This window comes from Palaemon carinicauda, chromosome 5 (assembly GCF_036898095.1).
Source record: "Palaemon carinicauda isolate YSFRI2023 chromosome 5, ASM3689809v2, whole genome shotgun sequence".
Lineage (NCBI taxonomy): Eukaryota > Metazoa > Arthropoda > Malacostraca > Decapoda > Palaemonidae > Palaemon > Palaemon carinicauda.
In genome coordinates this window covers 167,525,243-167,549,429 of record NC_090729.1, presented here as the reverse complement: position 1 = coordinate 167,549,429, position 24,187 = coordinate 167,525,243, and the positions used below count along the sequence as shown (strand labels likewise).

Genomic DNA, 24,187 nt, shown 5'->3' with positions numbered 1-24,187 from the left:
ATAAATTAGTTCAGGTATTAAGGATAGAATAGATAAGATGGTGTCATAAATTAGTTCAGGTATTAAGGATAGAATAGATAAGATGGTGCCATAAATTAGTTCAGGTATTAAGGATAGAATAGATAAGATGGTGTCATAAATTAGTTCAGGTATTAAGGATAGAATAGATAAGATGGTGTCATAAATTAGTTCAGGTAGTAAGGATAGAATAGATAAGATGGTGGCATAAATTAGTTCAGGTAGTAAGGATAGAATAGATTAGATGGTGTCATATATTAGGGGCTAGTGTGAAAACGAGATGATGTATGTGCGGTATATGAGAAGTGCTGTATGACTTTTTGTTTCTTATATGATGGCTAATATAAGGGATTGGTTTTTGCTTTCGTAATGCATGTTTGGTTTGTAAATATGTTTGAAGGATTTGTTTAGATTTTCAACTTGAGGGGTATCTATCAATTTTTGGTGACCATTACACTCCAAGTTGTTTAGGAAATTTTTTGTACACAAGTAATTTTGATTTGCAGATTTGCTCTTATACTTTTTCTTTTTTCCTCACAGTACACCCCACAGATACAATGCGAGTGGACATCGTTATTCCATATGAGCAGCATTTTTATTTAAAAGCTCCCTCTCCACATGAGCGACATGCATGGCTTGTAGCCCTAGGAAGTGCCAAAGCAGGTATCCCCCCTGCCATTCCTCAAACAAAAATTGAAAAAGGTATGTTAAATCTATAAAGTCTTTGATGCATTTCCTTAGTGAATATTTAGAAGTGCTTTATATTCCCAGTTTTCCGTGAAGAAAATCATTCCTATTTAATATTTCTTTTGTTCACAAAAGAAGAGTGATCTTCTGTAGGAGTCCAGGCACGAGATGTCATCCAGCCTTTTTATTTTTTCTCATCATAGTAACAGACTGGGAAGTTTTCAACTGTTGACATTTTTAAAGCAATGATATGTCTCTAACTTCTGCTTATAACTAAAGAAATGCATATATACATGGACTATATATAATGCACTGCCATTAAGTTTTGAAGCCTGGCATTCTCCTCTTCTCTTCCCTAACAAATTTTCTATCAAGTCTCACCCAAATTGAAAATCTGGTTTTCATGCATTTTGATGTAATCTGTTATCATCTTAGTAAATTCATCTGCTGATAATTTATCAGTATCCTCCCCAATGTTTGTAGCAGAAGATTTAGGTTCAGGGGTGTCCTTTGGCTCAATCTCAGATTTGATTAGTCTCTGCCTAGAGCCTGCTTACACTCAGGCTGTAAGATATCTTACAGCAATTTTTTTTTAATTTATGCATACAGTACTATTAAAGACAGTACATAACTTAGCTGAAGTCATTTCTGTATCCAGACAAATTTTTTTATAGTGTTTATTCAGCCATGGTGATAGTGTCAATATCTTTTATGTTATTATGGTTATAACGACAAATTACATCCATTCTTTCAAGGAAATATCCTTCAAAGCATGTTTGCAGCATCAGAGGCTGGGGATTTGGAATTAGAGCATTTGGTAGACATTTGCATAATATGATCATGATTTGAAATAGCTTTTCCTCCTTTTAATCTTAGTTGCTAGAGAAAATAACAATATGTGAACAGCTGTGTGAGTTTAAAGTTCAAAATCTGCCATATAAGAGTAATTGTGGAAGTTTGAAGCTCAAAGTCATTCAATATTTTCATTGTGTCCATTGGTTTTGTACAATTTCATTCCATTATTTTTATTGTGACCTGCACTGTTTGCCAGTTTTCCCATTATAAAAGTTGGATGACATTCAAGATTTCCATGTACAGTGACAGGGTTGCTTTTTTATGCCCTTTCAGTAGCTCTCTCTACAGTCGTTGCTTAAACATATAAAAGAGGATGTGCAATGTCAATGATTCCTGATTTAGTGTGTATTTTCTTCCCCATAGAGGAGCAGTGGTGTCAGTTTCAATGCTTTGTAGGCATTACTGCATTACTGAAGGTCTTTGCAGCATCCTTTTGGCTGCTAGCTGCACTTGTTTTTTAGCCTTCTACGCTGCCTCAGTTCTCACTTCTTTTTTTCTATCGTGCTGTCGAGCCTCTTAACTTCTCCTTCCTACTGCAAAAACTGTGTTCCACCCCATTGCATATGGGCACTGAACCTAAATTGATAAATGTTTATCTGTTTTCTTGGGTTAGATACAGTTACTGCTAACCTCTCGGGTATTTCATCTGGATTGGGGTCGTGGTCTGCTCATTCAGAACCCTTGATTGCACAAGACCATTTAGCTTCAAAATACTTGCAAATATTATTAAGAAACTACTGTTTGACTTAGCTTAGATACAGATAAGTGACCTGTCACTTGTGGATTGCCCCTATTAGTCCCAGAGTTCGGGGGTTTTTATTTATGTTTTTGAGTGCAAAAGGTCTGTCAGTTGGTTCTATAGTAGAATTTTCTCAAGAATTCAAAAATCTATTTCTTACAAACACAGCGGTAGCCGTTTTTTCAGAAATGCGCATTGAATATGGGTACCCCTTTTGAAAATTAACTTTCTCTATGGCGCCTCCCAATGTTATACATTTCAATTTAAATGTTCATTTGCCAAATGTTAATGTATAAAGTGCCTCCAAATAATTATTTTTTAGTAACGATACCTTTCTATGATTCATTTGATGTGACTAATGTAGGATTATTTCGTTGTAGTTTTTTAAATTTCAGATTATCAAAGATGTCACGGAAAGTTATTGTGAATAAGTGGCATTTTGTAATTTTCTCTTTCGGATTTTCTACCAATCAAAGGCCAATATATTGTTCTACATGCAATTGAAATAACTTATTCTTTCTAATGTCTCAAAGTATGTTTATTTTGAACATTAACATATTATAGCTTTCAATTGTTTGTAATGCAAATTAGATGTGTACACAAACAAATAATTGCGTTTTGAATTATACCAAGAAGTGGATGATAATTTAAATTACACTATAGCATTACTTTTGGTGTTGCAATGAAATAGTTAAATATGCAAAGGTCATGGCCCATGGGCATAGTAGTATATATATATTTTCAATATTAAACTTACCCGATAATCATGTAGCTGTCAACTCCGTTGCCCGACAGAATTCTATGGAGGGATACGCCAGCTATCACAATACTAGAAGGGGGTGTACTTACCAGCGCCACCTGTGGCCAGGTACTCAAGTACTTCTTGTTGACACCTCCTCAATTATTCCTCTGTCGTGCTTCCGGCAAGACGTTCTGGGATACGCTTATGTTCTTGGAGTATTTTCACGACTTTGGTGAAGTATTTCTCTTTGATTTCGGCTGTCGCTTTACTGGAAACTTCTATATTAGCTTAGTTAGCTTTTGGAATTAATTTGATTAATTATGGTGACGAAGAGAGTATGAACTCTCTTTCACCTTTAAATGGCCGACCCTTCCCTTAGACGGAAGTGTTGGTGTCTAAGAGAGTATAGACTCTCTTTCTTAATTTTGCTTAACAAAAGTTATAGATTTATTTTATATCTCTCCGCCTCTTATAGGCCTCTTCGATTAACTTCCTTTTATTATAAACTTATTAAAATTAATTTTTATATTTGTTTATATTCGACCTTCCTAATAGTAGGCGGTCTTTTCTTGTACCGAAGTTAATTAACATTGAGCCCGTCATTTTGGTTTTACCTGTTAACATATTATGCTATTTTAATGTCTTTGAAAGAATTTCTTTGATAGTCTCGTACTGTTTTCAAAGTTGAACTAACGTTTTGTTTTGTCTCTGCAGTTGTTGACGTTCAGAACGTTCAACTTGCGCTCTATCGTTACGATAGAGAAAGAATTTTCACGGTTTCACGTTGCAGTAAGAGTAACCGTGTCTAGCGTTTTGTTCATTCTTTCTTAACTTAATGGTTTTAATCCTAATAAAGGAACTTTTCATTTTGGGAAATATTTCAGTTTTTTCCTTTAACAATAATATGTTTTAACGATATATATGATTGGGCTCTTCTCTCAGGTTCTAAGTCAAGAGAGAGAGAGAGAGAGAGAGAGATAGAGACGGAGGGAGAAAGAGGAGGATAAACGTTTCATTCAAGCGAGTAACGTTGTTATCGTTTTTGCTCTTCTCCCTAGTCTCTTTAGGGGAAGAAGGTAAACGTTTCTAGAGTGATCTAGTGTTTAGTCTCTTTCCAGCCACTGAATTATTTATCTTTCATTAGATTTTTCTGTTACATTGTAATTCTGTTTTCGCAATTACTAACTTTTGAGAAAGGATAGAATTGCGTGTTTCAGGTACAAACCACTTAAAGTTTCGAGTTCAGTGAAATAAGTGCAAACAGAAAATCTAAGTGATAAGTGATTAGCGCAAAGTGTGTCAGTGTTGTGCGTGAGGGTACTTCTGTGCGCGCCAGTCGTCCTCCCAGTCCGGGACCTCTTGCAAGCTCCCAAGCCCAGGGGAGAAGCAATGTCGAAGGGCAGAAGGGTTCAGCAGGCCTTGATCGGCGCACAGAAGTATCCTCGGTGGTTGTGGGCGTGTCTTACCGAGACCGTCACTCCCACCCGCAGACGATTGAGCCCTTATTTTGCTCGTCTGCAGAAGAAATTTAGGGGAGAAAACGCTGGTCTCAGGTCTCAAGACCTCTTAAACGTAAAGTCCAGACCTATGCCAGACGTACGTAGTTAGAGTTCAACAACCCGGATGCAGTCTTTGGGTTAGCTCTGACTCTCCTCAGTCATCAGTTGAATGCACTCCGCCTAAGAGGAGTAAGGTTCTGCCACAACAGAGCTCGACTGTTAAGGCTTTACCTCAGCCTACTGTAGTTTCTGCCGACCCCAAGTGGACTCTACTACAGTCCATGCAAGCACAGCTTTCGGACTTGATGCGTGAGTGTCGGGCTGAGAGTGTTGCGCCTCCGCCTCCGCCTACACTCCCTCCGCCTGCGCTCGCTCCGCCTGCGCTCGCTCCGCCTGCGCTCGCTCCGCCTGCGCTCGCTCCGCCTGATCGCAGTACCACCTGCCAGGCGTACGATGTTGAGCCACGTTCTGAGTTTGCTGTTCCCAGTGGTGTTCAGCCTCCGCCTTCCTTAAGGCAACCTTTACAATGGGATCAGGAGGATTATACCTCTCTTCCTCCGCCTCCACTTGCTGCTCCACCAGTGATGCAACACTCGGTTGAGGTACAACAACCTCTCCCGTCCATGAGTCAGTCTCCTCAGCTCTCGCTGCAGCGAGCTCAACCCTCCTCAAGGCAAGCACCTCAACACCTTAGCCTTGCGCCTCAGGAGCCTCAACTTGCGAGATTTTTACTGCGTTCTGCGCAGCCACTACCTTTTCGCTCTCAGCTCACACCGCAGGAACCTCAACTCGTTCCTCAGGAACTTGCTACTGCGCATCCGCCAACCACTCAGCAAGCGCAACCCTTGAGTTCAGCCACTCATGCCAGGAGTCAGCCTCCTCCACCCATGCGCCTACCTTCTGCTACTTCCTTTGATCAGCCTTTGCAGACTGAGCCTCAGGTGTTCCCTCAACAGAGTCTTGAAGAGGAAACCACAACTATTGTTGTTCCAGCTCGTTCTGACTCTGCTGTTCAGCATACCTTACCTCCATTTTCAAACCTTATGATAATGGAGGTTATTTGTATTACTTATAAAAATATATTTGTATTCCTGGCAATATATTTTTAACAATATCGCAAAATATGGCAAAAATATGAATCATGAGTTATGAATGTAAGGTATATATTATGTTGATATTAAAACCCCATGCAAGCATGCATAAAGCACTCTAGCACTGGTCATGGAATTTCTGAGAAATGTTAAACGCCATGCACACGCTCTGCTTACCTTACATGCTCTGCTTACAGCATGCTCTGCATACTACATGCTCTGCATACAGCATGCTCTGCATTCAGCATGCTCTGCATACAACATGCTCTACATACAGCATGCTCTGCATACAGCATGCTCTGCATACAACATGCTCTGCATACAGCATGCTCTGCATTCAGCATGCTCTGCATACAACATGCTCTGCATACAGCATGCTCTGCATTCAGCATGCTCTGCATACAACATGCTCTACATACAGCATGCTCTGCATACAGCATACTCTGCATACAACATGCTCTGCATACCTTACCGCATGCTTCTCAGTCACACATCTTTGGTTGTTGCCAACTCACTAGACTGTCAAGCAGTTTCATAACGTTGCCTTCTAGTCTGCTGCTTTTGCACCAGTGAACCCTCACTGAGAGAACTTAGCTTTTCTAGGATATGGTCCCTGTAGATGAGAAAGTTCTTTTCTCCCTCCTTCTGATATTCCCTTGAGGACTCTGTCATTTGGAGGGAGCCTTTAGCTGCATAGCCTCCTATGGACTTTTATTTAAGCATAACATGCTTCCAGGGAAGGTAATGGTTCCACTTCAGTCGCTAATCCCGTCTGTTACCACACCTGCTCCCATAGACCTTGAGCTGTGTTACAAGACATGCAGTCCAAGCTTAGTCCTTGTTAGAGGATTTTTTGTTTACGGAGTCAATGTGTCACGGGGAAGATGTTCAACAACCAACAGAAGTGACTTGTTGTGACGCAGTGCGGCAACCTCAGCAACCCGATAAGGAGTTTGTCTGTACGACCCAGACAGTCTAGACAGATTCGGGTTGTCACTGTACTTCCTCGCTTGCCCATGATTGACAGTTCACAGACTGTGCAGCAGTACCATGATCTTGTGTCCGGCTCCGTCAGACGACTGGCTTTTAAGAGCTCCCACAAGTCGTCGCTGTCTGGAGATTTTCAAATGGACTATGGATCTGACCAAGGAACTGGGCCTCCTGGTCAATTTTGAGGAGTCTCAGCTCGTCCCATCCCAGACCATTGTCTCCTTGGGTATGGATCTTCAGAGTCGAGCTTTTCGGACTTTTCCGTCGGCCCCAAGGATCTTCCAAGCCCTAGAATGCATCCAGAGCATGCTGAGAAGGAACCGATGCTCAGTCAGGTAGTGGATGAGTCTAACAGGGACACTTTCATCGCTGGCCCTGTTCATCGTGTTAGGGAGACTCCACCTCCCCCCCCTTCAGTATCATCTAGCTGCTCACTGGATAAAGGACATGACGCTAGAGACGGTCTCAGTTCCTGTTTCCGAAGAGAGGAGGTCTTCTCTCGCGTGGTGTAAGAACAGCTTTCTTCTCAAGGAAGTCTACCTTTGGCTGTTCAGAAACACGACCGCCGTCTCCTCTCGGACGCATCAGACACGGGCTGGGGTGCGACTTTGGACGGACAAGAATGCTCGGGAACATGGAATCAGGAGCAAAGGACACTTCACATCAATTGCAAGGAGTTGTTGGCGGTTATTCTGGCCTTGATAAACTTCAAGTCCCTCCAGCTTAACAAAGTGGTGGAGGTGGACTCTGACAACACCACAGCCCTGGCTTATATCTTCAAGCAGGGAGGGACTCTTTCGTGGAAGTTGTTCTAGATCGCAAGGGACCTACTCATCTGGTCTAAAGATCGAAAGCTAACTGGTAACGAGGTTCATTCAGGGCGGTATGAATGTCATGGCAGATCACCTCAGACGGAAGGGTCAGGTCATCCCCACAGAGTGGACCCTTCTCAAGAATGTTTGCAGCAGACTTTGGGCCCTGTGGGGTCAGCCAACCATAGATCTGTTCACTACCTCGATAACCTAGAGACTCCTGTTGTATTGTTCTCCGATTCCAGACCCAGCAGCAGTTCACGTGGATGCTTTTCTGCTGGATTGGTTCCATCTCGACCTGTATGCATTCCCGCCGTTCAAGATTGTCAACAGGGTACTTCAGAAGTTCTCCTCTCACAAAGGGACACGGCTGACGTTGGTTGGCTCCGCTCTGGCCCGCGAGAGAATGGTTCTTAGAGGTACTGCAATGGCTGGTCGACATTCCCAGGACTCTTCCTCTAAGAGTGAACCTTCTAAGTCTACCTCACGTAAAGAAGGTACACCCAATCCTCCACGCTCTTCGTCTGACTGCCTTCAGACTTTCGAAAGACTCTCAAGAGCTAGGGACTTTTCGAAGGAGGCAGCCAGAGCGATTGCCAAAGCAAGGAGAACATCCACTCTCAGAATCTATCAGTCTATAGGGGAAGTCTTCCGTAGCTGGTACAAGACCAATGCAGTTTCCTCAACCAGTACCACTGTAACCCAGATTGCTGACTTCCTGTTATATCTAAGGAAAGTAAGATCCCTTTCAGCTTCTACGATCAAGGGTTACAGAAGTATGTTGGCAGCGGTTTTCCGCCACAGAGGCTTGGATCTTTCCACCAACAAAGATCTACAGGACCTCCCTAGGTCTTTTGAGACCTCAAAGGAACGTCGGTTGTCCACTCCAGGCTGGAATCTAGACGTGGTCCTAAGGTTCCTTATGTCATCAAGATTTGAACCTCTCCAATCAGCCTCTTTTTAGGACCTCACATTAAAAACTCTTTTCCTCGTGTGCTTGACAACAGCTAAAAGAGTAAGTGAGATCCACGCCTTCAGCAGGATCATTGTTTTCACATCTGAAACGGCTACATGTTCCTTGCAGCTCGGTTTTTGCTAAACGAGCTTCCTTCACGTCCTTGGCCTAAGTCGTTCGAGATCCCAAGCCTGTCCAACTTGGTGGGGAATGATCTGAAGAGAGTACTTTGCCCAGTTAGAGCTCTTAGGTACTATCTAAAAAGGTCTTAACCTTTACAAGGACAATCAGAAGCCTTATAGTGTGCTATCAAGAAACCTTCTTTTCCAAGTTCTAAGAACTCAGTTTCTTACTATTCAGGCTTCTGATTAGAGAAACACATTCTCATCTGAAGGAAGAAGACCTTGCTTTGCTGAAGGTAAGGACACATGAAGTGGGAGCTGTGGCTACTTCAGTGGCCTTCAAACAGAGCCATTCTCTGCAGAGTGTTATGGATGCAACCTATTGGAGAAGCAAGTCAGTGTTCGCATCATTCTATCTCAAAGATGTCCAGTCTCTTTACGAGTACTGCTACACCCTGGGACCATTCGTAGCAACGAATGCAGTAGTAGGCGAGGGCTCAGCCACTACATTCCCATAATCCCATAACCTTTTAACCTTTCTCTTGAATACTTTTTATGGGTTGTACGGTCGGCTAAGAAGCCTTCCACATCCTTGTTGATTTGGCGGGTGGTCAATTCTTTCTTGAGAAGCGCCGAGGTTAAAGGTTGTGATGAGGTCCTTTAGTATGGGTTGCAGCCCTGTATACTTTAGCACCTTTGAGTTGATTCAGCCTCCCAAGAGGAACGCTGCGCTCAGTAAGGAAGACGATCTTATTAAAGGCAGAGTAACGGTTCAAGTCGACTTCCTTACCAGGTACTTATTATTTCATTGTTATTGTGGATAACTGATTATATGAAATACGGGATACTTAGCTATCCTTTAATCTTGTACACTGGTTTTCACCCACCCCCCTGGGTGTGAATCAGCTACATGATTATCGGGTAAGTTTAATATTGAAAAATGTTATTTTTATTAGTAAAATAAATTTTTGAATATACTTACCCGATAATCATGATTTAATCGACCCTCCCTTCCTCCCCATAGAGAACCAGTGGACCGAGGAATAATTGAGGAGGTGTCAACAAGAAGTACTTGAGTACCTGGCCACAGGTGGCGCTGGTAAGTACACCCCCTTCTAGTATTGTGATAGCTGGCGTATCCCTCCATAGAATTCTGTCGGGCAACGGAGTTGACAGCTACATGATTATCGGGTAAGTATATTCAAAAATTTATTTTACTAATAAAAATAACATTTTTAATGCTATCATGCTGGCAGCAAACTGTTCTCTATGTATCCTAATCAAATCATTCATTTCATGATGACACAAAGTTTACTGTCCATCATCAAAGTCAGATTCATCACTAGAGTCAAACTGAGTTTGATTATCAGTCACATCTATGTTGATGTCACCTTCTGTATCATGACTAAGATGACGTACCCCACACTGTGGAAGTTGGTTTCCATTGAACCAGTCAATAACAAATGAGTTGCCGACCAGCTTCCATCCGTGTTCCTCGGCTGGAGTTGTGCACGGTTGAGGACGTTTGGCATTTTTCCACATGGCAGCAACATAGTTGGTATTGTGGATTTTATTGAGCAGGACTTTCTGACATGGTGGCATGCTGCTAGGATTAATTCCTTGAATTTTTTCTAAAGAATTTTCATCCCTCTTTGGTGCATACTTCTGTTGGAAAAGAGCAAATCTAGCATCATTGATGCTGTTGAGTTTGGGCAAACCATACAATGCACAAGTGAACTTTTCAATAGCAGCCAAACCTTCAGGAGTGACTACAGCATTAACCGCAAGGTTTGCAAAAGCTTCCTTAAAATTGTCATGCTTCAAAATCAACTGCAAGGCTTTCAGCTTTCCTTTGCTCATAAATGATGATGTGTAGTCTGAACCAGTGAAGGCATGCAATGCTGGTAAAGCATCAATCATGGCTCGATCCATATGATCCACCAGCAGTGAGATGTTAATGTGTCTCCTTGTGTTGTTACTACTAAGGCCAGCGTCCATCCAAATAGTGAAACTGCTGCCATTCGTATGATTTCAATGTGATACAGGAGCAAAATAAACACATCTTTGTCCGAACTTCTGATGACTACTGAAGAACATCTGTTCTTTTCCAGGATGTGATGTAGATGGTACATAATCCGTGTATCAGCTTCTTCATGGAGACATCTAAGCTGTGGGATCTCTTCTCTGTGGAGTTTTCCGTCCCTGGTATTGAAGGTGTAGCAGGTTTAGTCAAGAGCGAGATAGGCTGTGTGACCAGCCAAGATATTCATATGTGTGTTCAGTCCAATCTGTCAGGAGGAACTGAAAAAATGCTGTCTTGAAAGCTGATGACCACAATGCCTTCTGCCAGTCTTTTGGATACTTCTGCTTTGGCCCTGCTATGGTGTATGTTGCATTGTCATTTCTACGTCTTGAGTGTTCCACATATTTAATAGGAGTGATGTAGGTGTCACAAACCAAATCTATTCGATGAGACGGCTTCTAGCACAACCGACAGATGATCAGCTGAGCCAATGCCCCAAATGTTGGTGGTAAATTCTGCAGTGTATGCAACAAGAACATGGCGCCGATGATGGTAATGTCCGTTTCACTAGGAGGGGGTGTGCTGTCTACCATGCCTTCAATCTTGTGAAGGAGCCTGGCCTTATCTGTTTTGTTGATGCTTCCGTCGTCATGTGCCAATGATATGGGTACGGGTGTGAGAGGGTAGGTAAAGACTAGCTCTAGGTCAATATTCTGTGTGGTACTAAGGTAGAAAAGACTTCCAAACAAATCTTTGGTGCCCTTCAATTCAATAACCTTCATATCATTAACATTATCAGCCAAAGACTGTGCTTGCCTTTTGATATGCTCTGCTGGATTGTCAGAGCCTGTAAAGAGGATTTGAAAGAATGTCAGAAGCGATGTAGGAGTGTCTATTTGATCTTCTGCTAGAGCTTCAGCAGTCAGTGGATCTGGTAGGTTTTTCTGTTTGGTCTTGGCACTGAATACAATGCTGCTTCCTTGATGTTGCGCTCATCAAATGTTGCCAGACGTATTGCAGAATCTGGTGTGAGAGTGCGACTATAAATTATTGTGCCAGACTTATTGCTCTGCTTTGTCTGCTTCAGTGTTGGATAAGTGTTCTATATTATCTGGCAAAGTGACTGGGCAGAATATGTTGATTCATCAGATTCCAAGCTTGATATATACCTGCCATGTATTGAGGTAAGCAGTTCAGCACCTTCGTTTTCAATTAATGTTTTGTCAATGTATTGTTTTAGCTCAATGAAAACAGTCTTGTGGGCTTGTGATTTTTTGGATGCATGATTGGATGTCACCAGTTCTCTCTGAGTACGTTGAAGGTAAAATTTTCTGCAGGAGTGGTAATATTTGACCTCTTTAGAGATGAGGTCAATACCAGTAATTTTTGCTAAAAGCTGTCCATCACACAGTGTCTATGCTGCAGTTTGGATACTTTGGATACTCGCAATGGTTTCACAGTTGCCTAGTCTGTCTTTTGGCTTGTTTTTTCCCGCTGACTTTTCACTCCAGTAACAGAACAAGCATAGTTTTGGGAAAATCCCTGTGCTAGATGCTGAGTTACGTTCAATGCTGGATCGTAAGTTTTTTTTCAGATGTATTTGCCTTTGCATGTAAATTGTCTGGTATGGTCTGACGAACAGCAGTGAAACTTTTATAACATTGAAAGTGATACCCATATGTATCACCATAATAGTCAGGAAGCTTAACTGAAAAGTATTTTGAATCTTTGAATAATTTTCGCCGTGCACCATTAGCATGTTTGACTTTCTCCTATGAATCTGGATCAAAAGTCTTTACCTCTTCCATGCATTTTCCAGTGGTATGGAGAATACAAGAGATCTTATTTGCCATTTTCTACACTACACTAATAACCTGAAAGCACAAATAATATTTATGCGACATCACCATCACCATTACCACCACCATTACCATTCACTTGTTCGCGACAACTTTTGGCGACATCTAGGCTTATCTTAAAGAATTAAAATCAAAACAATCTAACATTATCCACACCAAATGAAGCATAATAAGGTATTCTTAACATAAAATAATTATTTGGAGGCATTATATACATTTAAATTTGGGAAATGCGCATTTCAATTAATATGTATGGAGATAGCTCTTTTTCACAAGGGGTACCCATCTTTAACGTCAGTTTCTGAAAAAACGGCTACCGCTGTGTTTGTAAGATATAGATTTTTTAATTCCTGAGAAAATTCTACTATAGAAACAACTAACGGACCTTTTGCACTCAAAAACATAAAAAAAACCCTCCGAGCTCTGGGACTATATCACTAATTACCACATTATAGGTTATTATAGTTAAGTTATCATATGGCAAGCTGCAACCTTACCTAGGAAAGCAGAATGACTGATTATTACATACAACTACACAGTATACAGTGCAGATGATCCATGCAAACAGGAAGTCTTTAATTCCTTCAATATCATTGGAGTTCTGTGAGAAAGTCTTTTTTTTCTCATTCTTGACTTTACCCAAGCTTTGTGCCCTTACTGCACGTTTTATGTATATCTTCCTAATGTAGTAAATTTTATTATTGTTCTTGCTGATTTTTCCATTGCTTTGGGGATATTTTTACTACTAATTAAATTGGCATACTGTAAATTGTGTTGTATTGCAGACGTTTGGGTGGAAGGTCACAATGAAGAGCAAGGTTGTTTTCTGTCATGCATTTCCAGGAACATATACTACTTAACTAGATTGTTATGGAACTTGCCTTCTTGAAGTCTCCATGAAGCAGGTCACTAGTTTAAAGGTTGCTTATGAATGACAGAGGCAAGGGACAGTGACAATGCCCTAGAGACTGGCCATATACTGTATGCATATTATCAGTGCCCAAACCCATCAAGTTAGGACCAGGGAGGGCTAGGCAATTGCTGTTGATGACTCAGCAGGTAGACATATAGGCTCCCTTATATGCTCCATCCCTAGCTCAAAAGGATGGTGAGGTTCAGACATTACAATAAATTTTCAAGATAGATTACCAGACAGGGATATTGCTAATAAAGCAGATGGACATGTGTGCTATAACTTGAGAAAAAATCGCATTTGCTTACAGTATATAGAAAGCCATCAACTTACAAACCTAATAGGTTCCAAGAAGCTGTTTGTAAGTTTAATTTTGCTATATTTTGGCCTTAGATAGGCTTCACCGAACTCGCATGCCTACGATTTTAAGCTGCAAAAGTCAATAGATATTGGAAATGTCATTTCTCTTACTATATTAAATTATATTTGTTCCGTAACTGGAATACAAACCACGCTATTTAATAGGGGTATTACTTTCGGCGTAGCTGAAATGACAACCCATTAATTTTTAACAAGGGTTAACTACCCACACCGCTAATTAGCGGGGGTAGGGAGGGTAGCTTGCTACCGCTCCCCCTCACACACCTGTGATTGAGCTCACTTTGCTTTTGGCTCAGATGCTGATGGGACGTTGCTGCTCTCATCCTCGCTGACAATTGGCAGCCATTAATGCTTTTTGTTCTTTTCTTTTTTCTTAGACTGTGTACGTGAAGTTGGCCTCTGCGACCATGCGCACCTGCCCTGGTCTTCCCGACCGCCCCTGTGGAACATTCATGTCGATGGTCGAGACCGATCCTCAAGCCCTTTGTCCTTCTTGCAGGGGCCAACGGTGTGATAGTGTCAACAAGTGTAGTGAGTGTAAGGAGTGGTCTTTCTCCCAGTGGGAGAGGTTTTTGTGACGGCGGAAGAAATCCAAGCGGGATGTTTCTCTTTCGAAGGTTGCTTTGAAGGAAGAAAAACCCAAGGCCTCTTCTTCCATCGCCCAAACCTCCTCCGAAGCTTCTACTCAGTCGGTCTCTTTCAAGAGACCATCGAGTAGTAACGTAGCCCAAATTATTTCTGTCCAACCTCAGGTCTCGAGAGATGACGTTCCTTCCCCTAGCGAAGCAGCACCACCTCTCCTCCCCGGGGGAGGCCATGTCACTAACTTCCCTTTTCCAGATTTGGTCCTACTTGGGGCTCACGGGCGCGCCCTCCAAGGAGGTTTTGCTTGATTACATCCCCCTGGGTGCTTCTGTCAAGCAGTCGTCGTCACCGTCAGAGATAGATCCCCTGACACTTGTCGACGTTGTGTCAGAGGTGTCTCATGTGGCGTCACCCATCTCCTCTGCCACTCCAGACTCTACGGTAGCTGACGGCTTAGTTTCCCCTGTTCCTGACCATCCTCCGAGGGGTAAATAGTACCAGGGACAAGATCACCCAGCAGCTCTCCGAGATGTCCTCCTCCAACTGTTCCGGTACCACAAACAAGCTCCTCCCACCCCCTCGCGTACACCAGGGGAGGTACTTCGAGATCCTGGAGGAGCCTTGTTCAGCTCTTCCGCTTCACCAACCGGCAGTTGAGATCCTCAACCAGGAGAAGGTCGCGAAGTGTGCTATGCAAACTAGTTCGTGGTAGTTCTCTCAGGTACTCGCATGGTCGAGTTTCTTGCACACCAAGTCTCAAACTTGTGGGCAAATACCATCCTGAAACGTCGGAATGCAGTAGCTGAGAGATTCCATCACAAGGTCCCTAGCGCCGAGATCAATAGGCTCAGACATTCCTCCATAGAGGGGTCTGTTCTGTTTGAGCCTAAGGATGTGGAACAAGCTGCTAAGAGTTGGAGAAAGTCCTATCAAGAGTCCCTCCTCCATAGAGCTTTAACATCTAAGCCCTATAAACCTCCAGCATCACAGCAGTCCCGTCCAACCAAGACCACTACGACGACAACTGCAGTAAAGACAACGGTGTCTAAGCTCAGGCAAAAAGTCCTCCAGGGGAGGTAAAAATCCTAGAGAGAGCAGCCGAGGCTGCAAACGCTAGGATAGGCAGTCCCCCTGCATTTCCACCAGTGGGGGGATGCCTACAGAGTTGCGCAAACAGGTGGAAGCAACTCGGGGCCGATTCCTGGACAATCTCCGTGATCAGTCTAGGATATGGCGTCCCGTTCATAACATCTCTACCTCCCCTAACTAGGAATCCAGTGTCATTGAACTCCCTTGCCATGGGATTGGCAAGGGGGCAAGCCCTTCGGGCAGAAGTCCAGACCTTGTTGAAGAAGGGCGCTCTCCAAGAGGTCTTCGACGGATCCCCAGGCTTCTGCAGTCGACTCTTTCTTGTAAAAAAGGCGTCTGGAGGTTGGAGACCAGTCATCGACCTCTCAGCTCTGAACACGTTTGTCAAACAAACTCCGTTCAGCATGTAGACAGCAGACACGGTCAGACTAGCAGTAAGACCGCAAGACTTCATGTGCACACTGGACCTGAAAGAGACGTACTTCCAGATCCCAGTCCATCCATCTTCAAGGAAGTACTCAAGATTCAGCCTGGATAACAGAATATACTAGTTCAAGGTGCTGTGCTTCGGTCTTTATATCATCTTGGGCACACAGGATTGGCATCCGTCTCCTCCGTTATCTGGACGACTGGTTAATCATAGCAGACTCGGTGTCAACCCTTCTTCAACACCGAGACAAACTTCTGAGACTTTGCCAGGATCTGGGGATCATGGTAAATCTCGAGAAGTCCTCTCTGCTTCCCACTCAAAGACTGGTATACTTGAGCATGATTATAGACACCATTCTCCACAAAGCCTTCCCATCAGACGACAGGATAGCAAGGCTGAGAAAGGTCGCAAGACCTTTTTCTCAGACGAGAAGAAGTTCCAGCCCAATCGTGGCTACATCTCCTCGGTCACCTTTCATCGCTGCCCGTCTGGTTCCCAATGGCCGCCTCAGGATGAGATCCCTCCAGTGGCGACTCAAGTCCCGGTGGAATCAAGCATACAACTCCCCGGACATCCAGATCTCCATGGGACCTGCGGAACTGACAGACCTCCAGTGGTGGGTGACAGACAAGAATATACGAAAGGGAGTGGATCTTCTCGTCCTCCCCCCGGATTTGATGCTGTTTTCAGACACTTCAAAAAAGGGGTGGGGGGCCCACGTGCTGCACCACACGACCTCAGGCCTCTGGTCAGAGTCAGAAAAGTACCTCCACATAAATCTCCTAGAGATGAAGGCTGTCTTTCTAGCCCTTCAACAGCTCCAACAGTACCTGTCAAGTCATTCTTTGGTGGTGATGAGCGACAACACCACAGTAGTGGCCTACATCAACAAACAAGGAGGTACTTTTTTGCAGCAACTATCCCATTTAACAGTAGAGATACTGAGATGGGCCAAAATCCACTCAATACCACTATTTGGCATGCTTCATTCCAGGCAAAAGGAATGTGCAGCAGAGCATCTCAGATAGTGAGTACCGAGTGGTCTTTGGATCATCTAGTAGCCAACAAAGTCCTGACTTTGTGAGGTTCTCCAACTGTGGACCTCTTCGCAACGGCCCTGAACTTCAGGCTCCCGCTGTACTGTTCCCCAGTCCCAGACCCCAAGGCTCTCTGGCAAGATGCTTTCCAATAACTGTGGGACAACATCGACGTTTGCGCCTTTCCCCCGTTCTGTCTGATGAGGAGGGTACTCAACAAGATCAGAACATCGGTCAATCTTTCAATGACCCTCATAGCTCCGCTATGGCTTCATGCTGAAAGGTTCCCGAATCTTCTGCAATTTCTAACGGAGCCACCAAGAAAACTTCCTCCACGTCACAATCTACTCAAAAAACCACACGCCAACATCTTCCACAAAGTCGTAGCTTCGCTACGACTTCATGTCTGGAGACTATCCAGCATCTCCTCCCCGAGAGAGGATTTTCGCAACAAGTTGCGATTAGGATGTATGGACATCCGCGGAAATCATCAGCAGCAGTCTACCAGGCAAAGTGGAAAGTCTTTTGTGGTTGGTGTCGTGGAAGGGGTATCTCTCCACTCGATGCCACTATTCCAGTATTAGCGGAGTTCCTCGTGTATTTGTGTGAAGAAATGCGCCTATCAGTCTCAGCAGTGAAAGGCTATCGCTCAGCCTTAAGCCTCGCCTTCAGACTGAAAGGAATGGACTTTATTTCATCGCTAGAACTTTCTCTACTCATACGGAGTTATGAACTTACCTGCCCCCAGTCGGAAGTGAGACCTCCCCCATTTAACGTGGTTCAAGTTCTCAGATCTCTTAAGAGACCTCCCTATGAACCATTATGCCAGGCAACAGATCGCCACCTGACTTGGAAGACAGTGTTCCTGCTACCTTTGGCGAACTTCATGGTCTCTCATATGACGTCGCCCATTCAAGGGGATGGGGAGAGGTAACGTTCAGCTTCGTCCCTGAGTTTATTGCTAAGACTCAGAACCCGGGAGTAGTGGATCCTCGATTCGACTCCTTTCGTATTTCTAGTCTCCGTACTGTAACAGATGACCCAGACCATCTCTTACTATGCCCAGTAAGGAGCTTGAGGCTGTACCTCAAGAGAACAGCCACAGCCTGTCCTCGTGTGCCAGCACTATTTGTCAGCACAGGAAGGACTAAGAGGAGGGTCACCAAGAACACCATCTCATCATGGATTTGCAGGGTCATTGACCTTGCACTGAATACAGACCCTCCTCTGTCACATCGCCCCACAGCACATGATGTCAGGGACATAGCTACGACCCTGGCATTCAAAAATAAAATTATTCAGTGACACAGGTTCTCCAAGCAGGGGTGTGGAAACGTCAGAACACGTTCACATCCCACTACCTGCAAGACATGACCCACAGGAGGCTCGATACGTTTTCTATCGGTCCTGTGGTGGCTGCACAACAGCTGCTTTAAAACCTCAAACTCCTTATTGGACAAGTAGCAGAAGGTTGAGGACATTGTTACCCAGTTTTAGTCTGCATGAATGAAAAGGTTTGACTGGCCATTATTCTTTTCTTCATCATCCCCCCAGTAGCATCCTGGGTTCTCTGCATAGCTGACCTCAAACCACTGCAGGTAAACCATGCTCCCTTGTGTTCCTAGTATTAAGATTAATACTGTTACATCCCCATATCCTGACAAGGTGGTATTGGGAAAGTCCTAGTGCACAGTTTTCGACCTAAAGAACTTCGGAACAGCTTTCTAGGACGAGTCACACTTCTACATACCTTCACACACAGCTTGCATAGGCCGCAGATCTTGCATAACAAGGTTTCAGAGAGGTGCAGGGGCTCCTTATTTCTTGAGTGCTAACACTCAGATAAGGAGCCCCCGGGCAAAGCCAAAAAGCCTGACTGGCTGGGACGTCCACCCCTCCTAATGGGCGAGTCACCCCTATTAAATAGCGTGGTTTGTATTCCAGTTATGGAACAAATGACATTCGTAGATAATTTGTGTTTATCCTAACTATACAAACCTTAGTTATTTAACCAAACTTGCCTGCCAGCCCTATCCCCCTTTAAGTCCTACCTCCAAGCAAAGTGAGCTCAATCACAGGTGTGTAAGGGGGAGCGGTAGCAAGCTGTGGGTAGTTAACCCTCGTTAGAAATTAATGGCTCGTCATTTCAGCTACGCTGAAAGTAATACCCCTATTAAATAGCTAAGGTTTTTATAGTTAGGAAAAATACAAATTATCTACGAATTTGTCATGATATTGTTTTGTTAAAGTATTTCATTATTAAGTTTTGATACAATATCTGAGATTTAGGATTTCAGTTGGATTTATTTTTGTATCTGAATGTTTGTAAGTTGAGTAACTACTGTATAGTAATCCCACGCTATATTGTGGTTCACCTATCATGCTATCAGTACATTGTGAATTATTTTATTAGTCATTTGTAAATCTATATTGTATTGCAGCCCTATTTTATCATGGGTTTCTGCAAGCAGATATGTATGTATATTATTTCTTACACGAATAAAACCCTCTGTCATGGAGTTTGGGGTTAGTCTCCTTTTTTCAAAATTTGGGCATATTAGGTCTTTTCCCCAGTTTTCTGGGACACCTCCTGTATTCCAGATCACCAGGAAAAGCTCAAGAAACTAAGAAGCTAACTGAAATAAATTCACTTGAGACAATAGATAAAAGGCTTGTACTGTCAGTCACATTTTTTGACACTAGTGGAACTTCCTGAAAACTGAAACCCATTGTCTCCCTTTTCTCATGCCGCTAATTTTCTTTCCCACTCTTACGCCCCTCAACCACCAACACGCTCGCTCATACCCAGAACGTTCACTAACTATGTCCTGTAGAATTGTGAATTTAGTAAAAGAAAGAAAATTTATACTTTACCTAGACGTAGATTACTATACATTCATATCGAAGACAGAATTAAAAATTTCCAGACATAGAATATATGCAATTGTACTCAAAAGGGTTAAAATAGCAGTAGTCAACATTCTGTTTACAATACTGATGTATTAATATACCAAAGTTAGAAGAATTTTTCTTAGAGCATAAAATGTTATAAATAACCCAAGTACAGTACAGTATATATTGCGTTCAGTACTGTAGTTATATACACAACTCTTATGCATGTTACTCAAAATGAAGTAGCCCGGTATGTTTTTGATTTTAACTCTCCTTGAGTGTGTGTATGTTAAGTAATTAAATATATTTTATGATATTTATGGTTGTTTTATTCGAGTAATTTATATCTTTACAGAACAAGAACGGGACACTGTAAAAGCAAAAAAGTCGGAACTACGATTGACTTGCGACCTTTTAATGAAACAAGTTTACAGTGTGAAGACTGCAGCTAATAATCCTGATGGACCAGATCTTGAGGTTTGATATTTGAGTATTTTAAATGTAACATAAGCACACTGCTCAGTTCTTGCTTAGTAGCTAAATTATTCCATTTCTTGAAAACATGATTATCTGATATTGTAGTACAGTACTTGGTTTCACTACTAACCTATCACTTATATACTGTATAATCCAAATTTATGATCTTCAAATGTCTTAGACATGAAAGTCTGTTATCTAAGACACATGTGCGTATATGACACCTGGAGCCACAGGTCAACTTCAGAGGACTAATTCATTTTTCATAGTTCTGCAGTATTTCCAACAGGTTAAGGGGTGTGGAATCACTAACTCTGGCTTGGTATTTTTGGAAATTCGGATAATTGCGTTATTGGCTAGGAGAATGTCTATTTCAATTTTTTTTTTTTTTTTTTATGAAGATAATTTGTTTTATTGCTAAAAAGACTGTATTTATGTAAGCTTGTCTGGTGCCGTACACATTTCTGACCTAGGTACATATTTATTAATTTTATTTTTTCTAAATCCAGGGAAAGCTATCTATTTTAGTACTGTATCCTTATGCAGTAATTCCACAATTTTCTATAATTTTCTGTGGAATGGATTGTCAGTTTTCTTATATTCTTTATGGTAGATGTATTTGTAAATAAACATTTGCTGCATGTCTCTTTACAGTATGTTCTTTGTATTTCTTCATGTGCTCATTTTTATATTTACAATTTTCATGTTATGATTACAGTATGTTGAAGATGCATAAAGTGTCAGTGACAATAGCTTTGGTAAATATGCCAAAAGTACAATATTTACCCAGAAAAATGCATAGACAAGAATTATGTTTTAGTAGCCATGTCGTGCACATGTGTGCGCATAGGTGCATTTAGGCATACACTATATATTTGTGTGAGAGGAATGATATTTTGGAATTTGATGGAAGGATTGGCCACTGCTTAGTGTAAATAACCGCGAAATTTGATGATTATCTCCTTATGATTTCTAGTGGTGAGGAGAATCACTGCTAAAAGCTCATACTATACTTTACATAGCAAAATCTATTTAATAAATTTTTACTAAAATTCCCCGAAGGCCGATTTCTCCAAATATAAAATCTTTACATTCACTTTAAGAAAAATATAAAAATTTCCATAAGAAAAATAGTCACTTTTAGAAGTGAGTTCTATACATTGATAAAATAATACATACAGTATAAAAAATTAGAATGCCAATAAAATTTTCAGTGTTCAACTTAGTGTATATAATTTTTTAAATAGTTTAAAAAAAAAAAAATAAGTTGAAAAACAAAAAGTAGTAGGTGCTTGATGTAACCCCAAAATAATAATGTATTATTGGGGCTGAGTCACTTTCCTTAACAGAATACCCCCATGTACTTTCACTGCAAGATAGACTAAAATATTTTTGAAAATCAATGAATCATTGTATTCATACCTTTTCATCTGTTCACTTTCGTAAGTAATTAGGTGTTAAGTGAACTAATGTGTAGCTCAATTAGCAGATCAATCATCTTCACCAGCATAGCTGTCTTTTACTGGATTGTTTAAAGTACAGTAATTATCTTTACTTATTTTATAGAGAATATTGTTACCACCAGTGATCAATTAGTGCCAATTTCAGTATTTTTTATTTCTTTATGAGTTGATTTGGTATTTCACAAGTTTTTGGTGTCAATGATGTAGGCTAAGTTAATCATGTTTTTTGGGCTTAGGCCATGTCGTGTTGATGGAAGGGTTGCTATAGGTAGCCTTCTAAGGGATATTTGCTACAGTGATACTTCCATAAAATTAAAACCAAAGGTCTCCAGGATTCCAATTCCTGGCATGAGTATCCAATAAAGGATATCGTATAACATCAGGGGATGTATTTTTAGATACGACACATGGCAATCTTCACCCTGGATAGATTTAACACTTCGCTGTAAGGGGGGAAGAGTGGCAAAAAGGAAGGGGTGCCGTTCTAGGTACCCGGTGGATCCCCTTTCCGACTACTACTGTGACTCCATTCCTATTCTTTCCGTTAAGCAAAAATGGCCACAGATAAAGTAATTTTGGGAGGAATCAGCAAAAGGGTTGGTTCCATCAGGACCACATGGCCTTCTCATTCAAAAATAGATTTTACACTTTGATCAAAATCGGTTAAGCCGAGCCCTCCAGCGCGGGTAAGTACCGAGCTGGACCGGGGGGCCAACATAACACTATATCGGGTAGATGCCGATCAGTAGGATAACACAAATAATTAAAACTAAAACTGCCTCGCGAGAGTCCCACTCAAACTAAAGCAAAATAACTAGGTGGTAAAGATAAAAAACACTGGGTAAAAACGCTATAATGCGAAGTAAACCAACTAGGAAGTGCCCGAAGGCGAGCAGGCATGTCAACATAAGTTCAAAACTATGATACGTAGCATAATATAATAACATATGATATAAAAATATAATAATATAAAACAGGGTGTGATCGGTGATAATACCCAGCGAAAAGGTTCGAAACGAAAAACAATCAGTATAGAAGACTAATTGTAAGGCGTTAAGAACGAGTGAAAGGAGGTAGCCAGCCAACATGGCGGTCGCGAAGCGGGGCCGATGAATGGTGAATAACAAAAAACTGTGATAGAAATAAAAATAAGGGCAAGGCTACCCCCAAAGACTCAAAACTCATAGATCTAGTACTTAACTTAGATGGGGAGACATTAGAATCCGACATCGTGCACAAAATCCTGAGGGAAACACCGAAAACACCGCAGAGAATAACACAAGAGTGAACTGCAAGTGCTATGAAAAAGGAGTGACGTCACTGGCGTGGGTTGGGTTGTTGGTAGTGGAGTTCGGAGGTGGGTGTTGAACGGCACCTCGCTGTAACAGGGATATTGAAGAGGAGATATCTAAATGGTACGAGACCTCTGGTTGTGATTTATCACGCCCCAGTATTATTATACCGACACCTTATTAGGTGAGCGAACTGGGTTCAACCTGGCATTCCTATGCAACTTTTTACTCTGGTAAATTCATAGCAGTTTTTACCTTAGAAATGATGTAATAGGAGCATTTCACGGAGCGGCACAGGTAGAGCCCAGAAATAGATTTTTCCTTCGTCAAAATCCCTTTTTTGGGCTCAGGCCATGTCGTGCTGATGGAAGTATGCTAGAGAAATGTCTTGAAATTACTATTAGATGTGGGTTTGTGTAAGTGCCTTCTACCTTGAATAGATTCTCCTTATCTGGTCTACTAGACTTATATGTGGAAATCCAATGATCTCTCTGGCATACCAAACCTGAAGCCGGCTTAGTGCATCCTGCCCCCCAGCAGGGAAATGTCGATGTCAACAATAAGGATTCAAGGTTTGTATTTCCCATCGGAACAAAAAGGGTAGAGTTTGAAAGGTACCCTGTTAACTTACCTTAAGTACCTAAGGTCATGATACCTTTAGGAAAATAAAATTATGACTTCAAGAACCTAAACACCATAAAAGGTTTAGTAAAACTCTAACATACTTTATTAGCTTATAATTGAGGGAGCAGTAATAAGACACAAATACAGTTTAAGTATTTTATTAGGCAACTAGATTATCAAAATGTAGTCACAACAAAGTATGTATCTGATCCAGCATACAACACATCAAACACATATTTTCTCATATAGAAAAATTAAAAATACATTATCAAAATAATGCCGCACAATTGAAGATGTGAAAACCAAATATATCTGACATAGTCAGATGTTCGGAAATGCATAAAACACCGTAACGCAAACGTTCACTCGGCACTGGTGTCTCGATCAGATATGCACCTACTCAGAACAGTGCGTCAACCATAGTTGTGATCTGCACAAGTGGGTACGTATACCCACACACCCGAAGCACTGTAAAGTCCCAAAACAGTCCACTGTTCAATCGCAGCACTAGACGGCAGGTTTAATCACACTACCAGCCACCACCACAAAATGTTTTATTTCTTGTATTTGTTTTGCGTAATGTTTATAGAAGACCCTGGATGACTTCCACCC

The 24,187-nt window shown here is 41.9% G+C and overlaps 1 protein-coding gene across 2 annotated transcripts in view; it reads left to right on the top strand.

Annotated features, from left to right (window-relative positions):
- The first annotated feature begins 562 nt into the window (after window positions 1-562).
- The window catches only part of LOC137641591 (pleckstrin homology domain-containing family A member 3-like), a 48,644-nt gene continuing 25,019 nt past the window's right edge, over window positions 563-24,187 (top strand). For both annotated transcript variants that reach the window (XR_011044553.1, XM_068374299.1), the window contains exons 1-2: window positions 563-720; window positions 20,075-20,196. Coding sequence is in view for 1 of the 2 variants with exons in the window: in XM_068374299.1 (XP_068230400.1) it covers window positions 576-720; window positions 20,075-20,196 (267 nt within the window). In the remaining variant the exon portion in view is untranslated. The remainder of the gene's footprint in view (window positions 721-20,074; window positions 20,197-24,187) is intronic.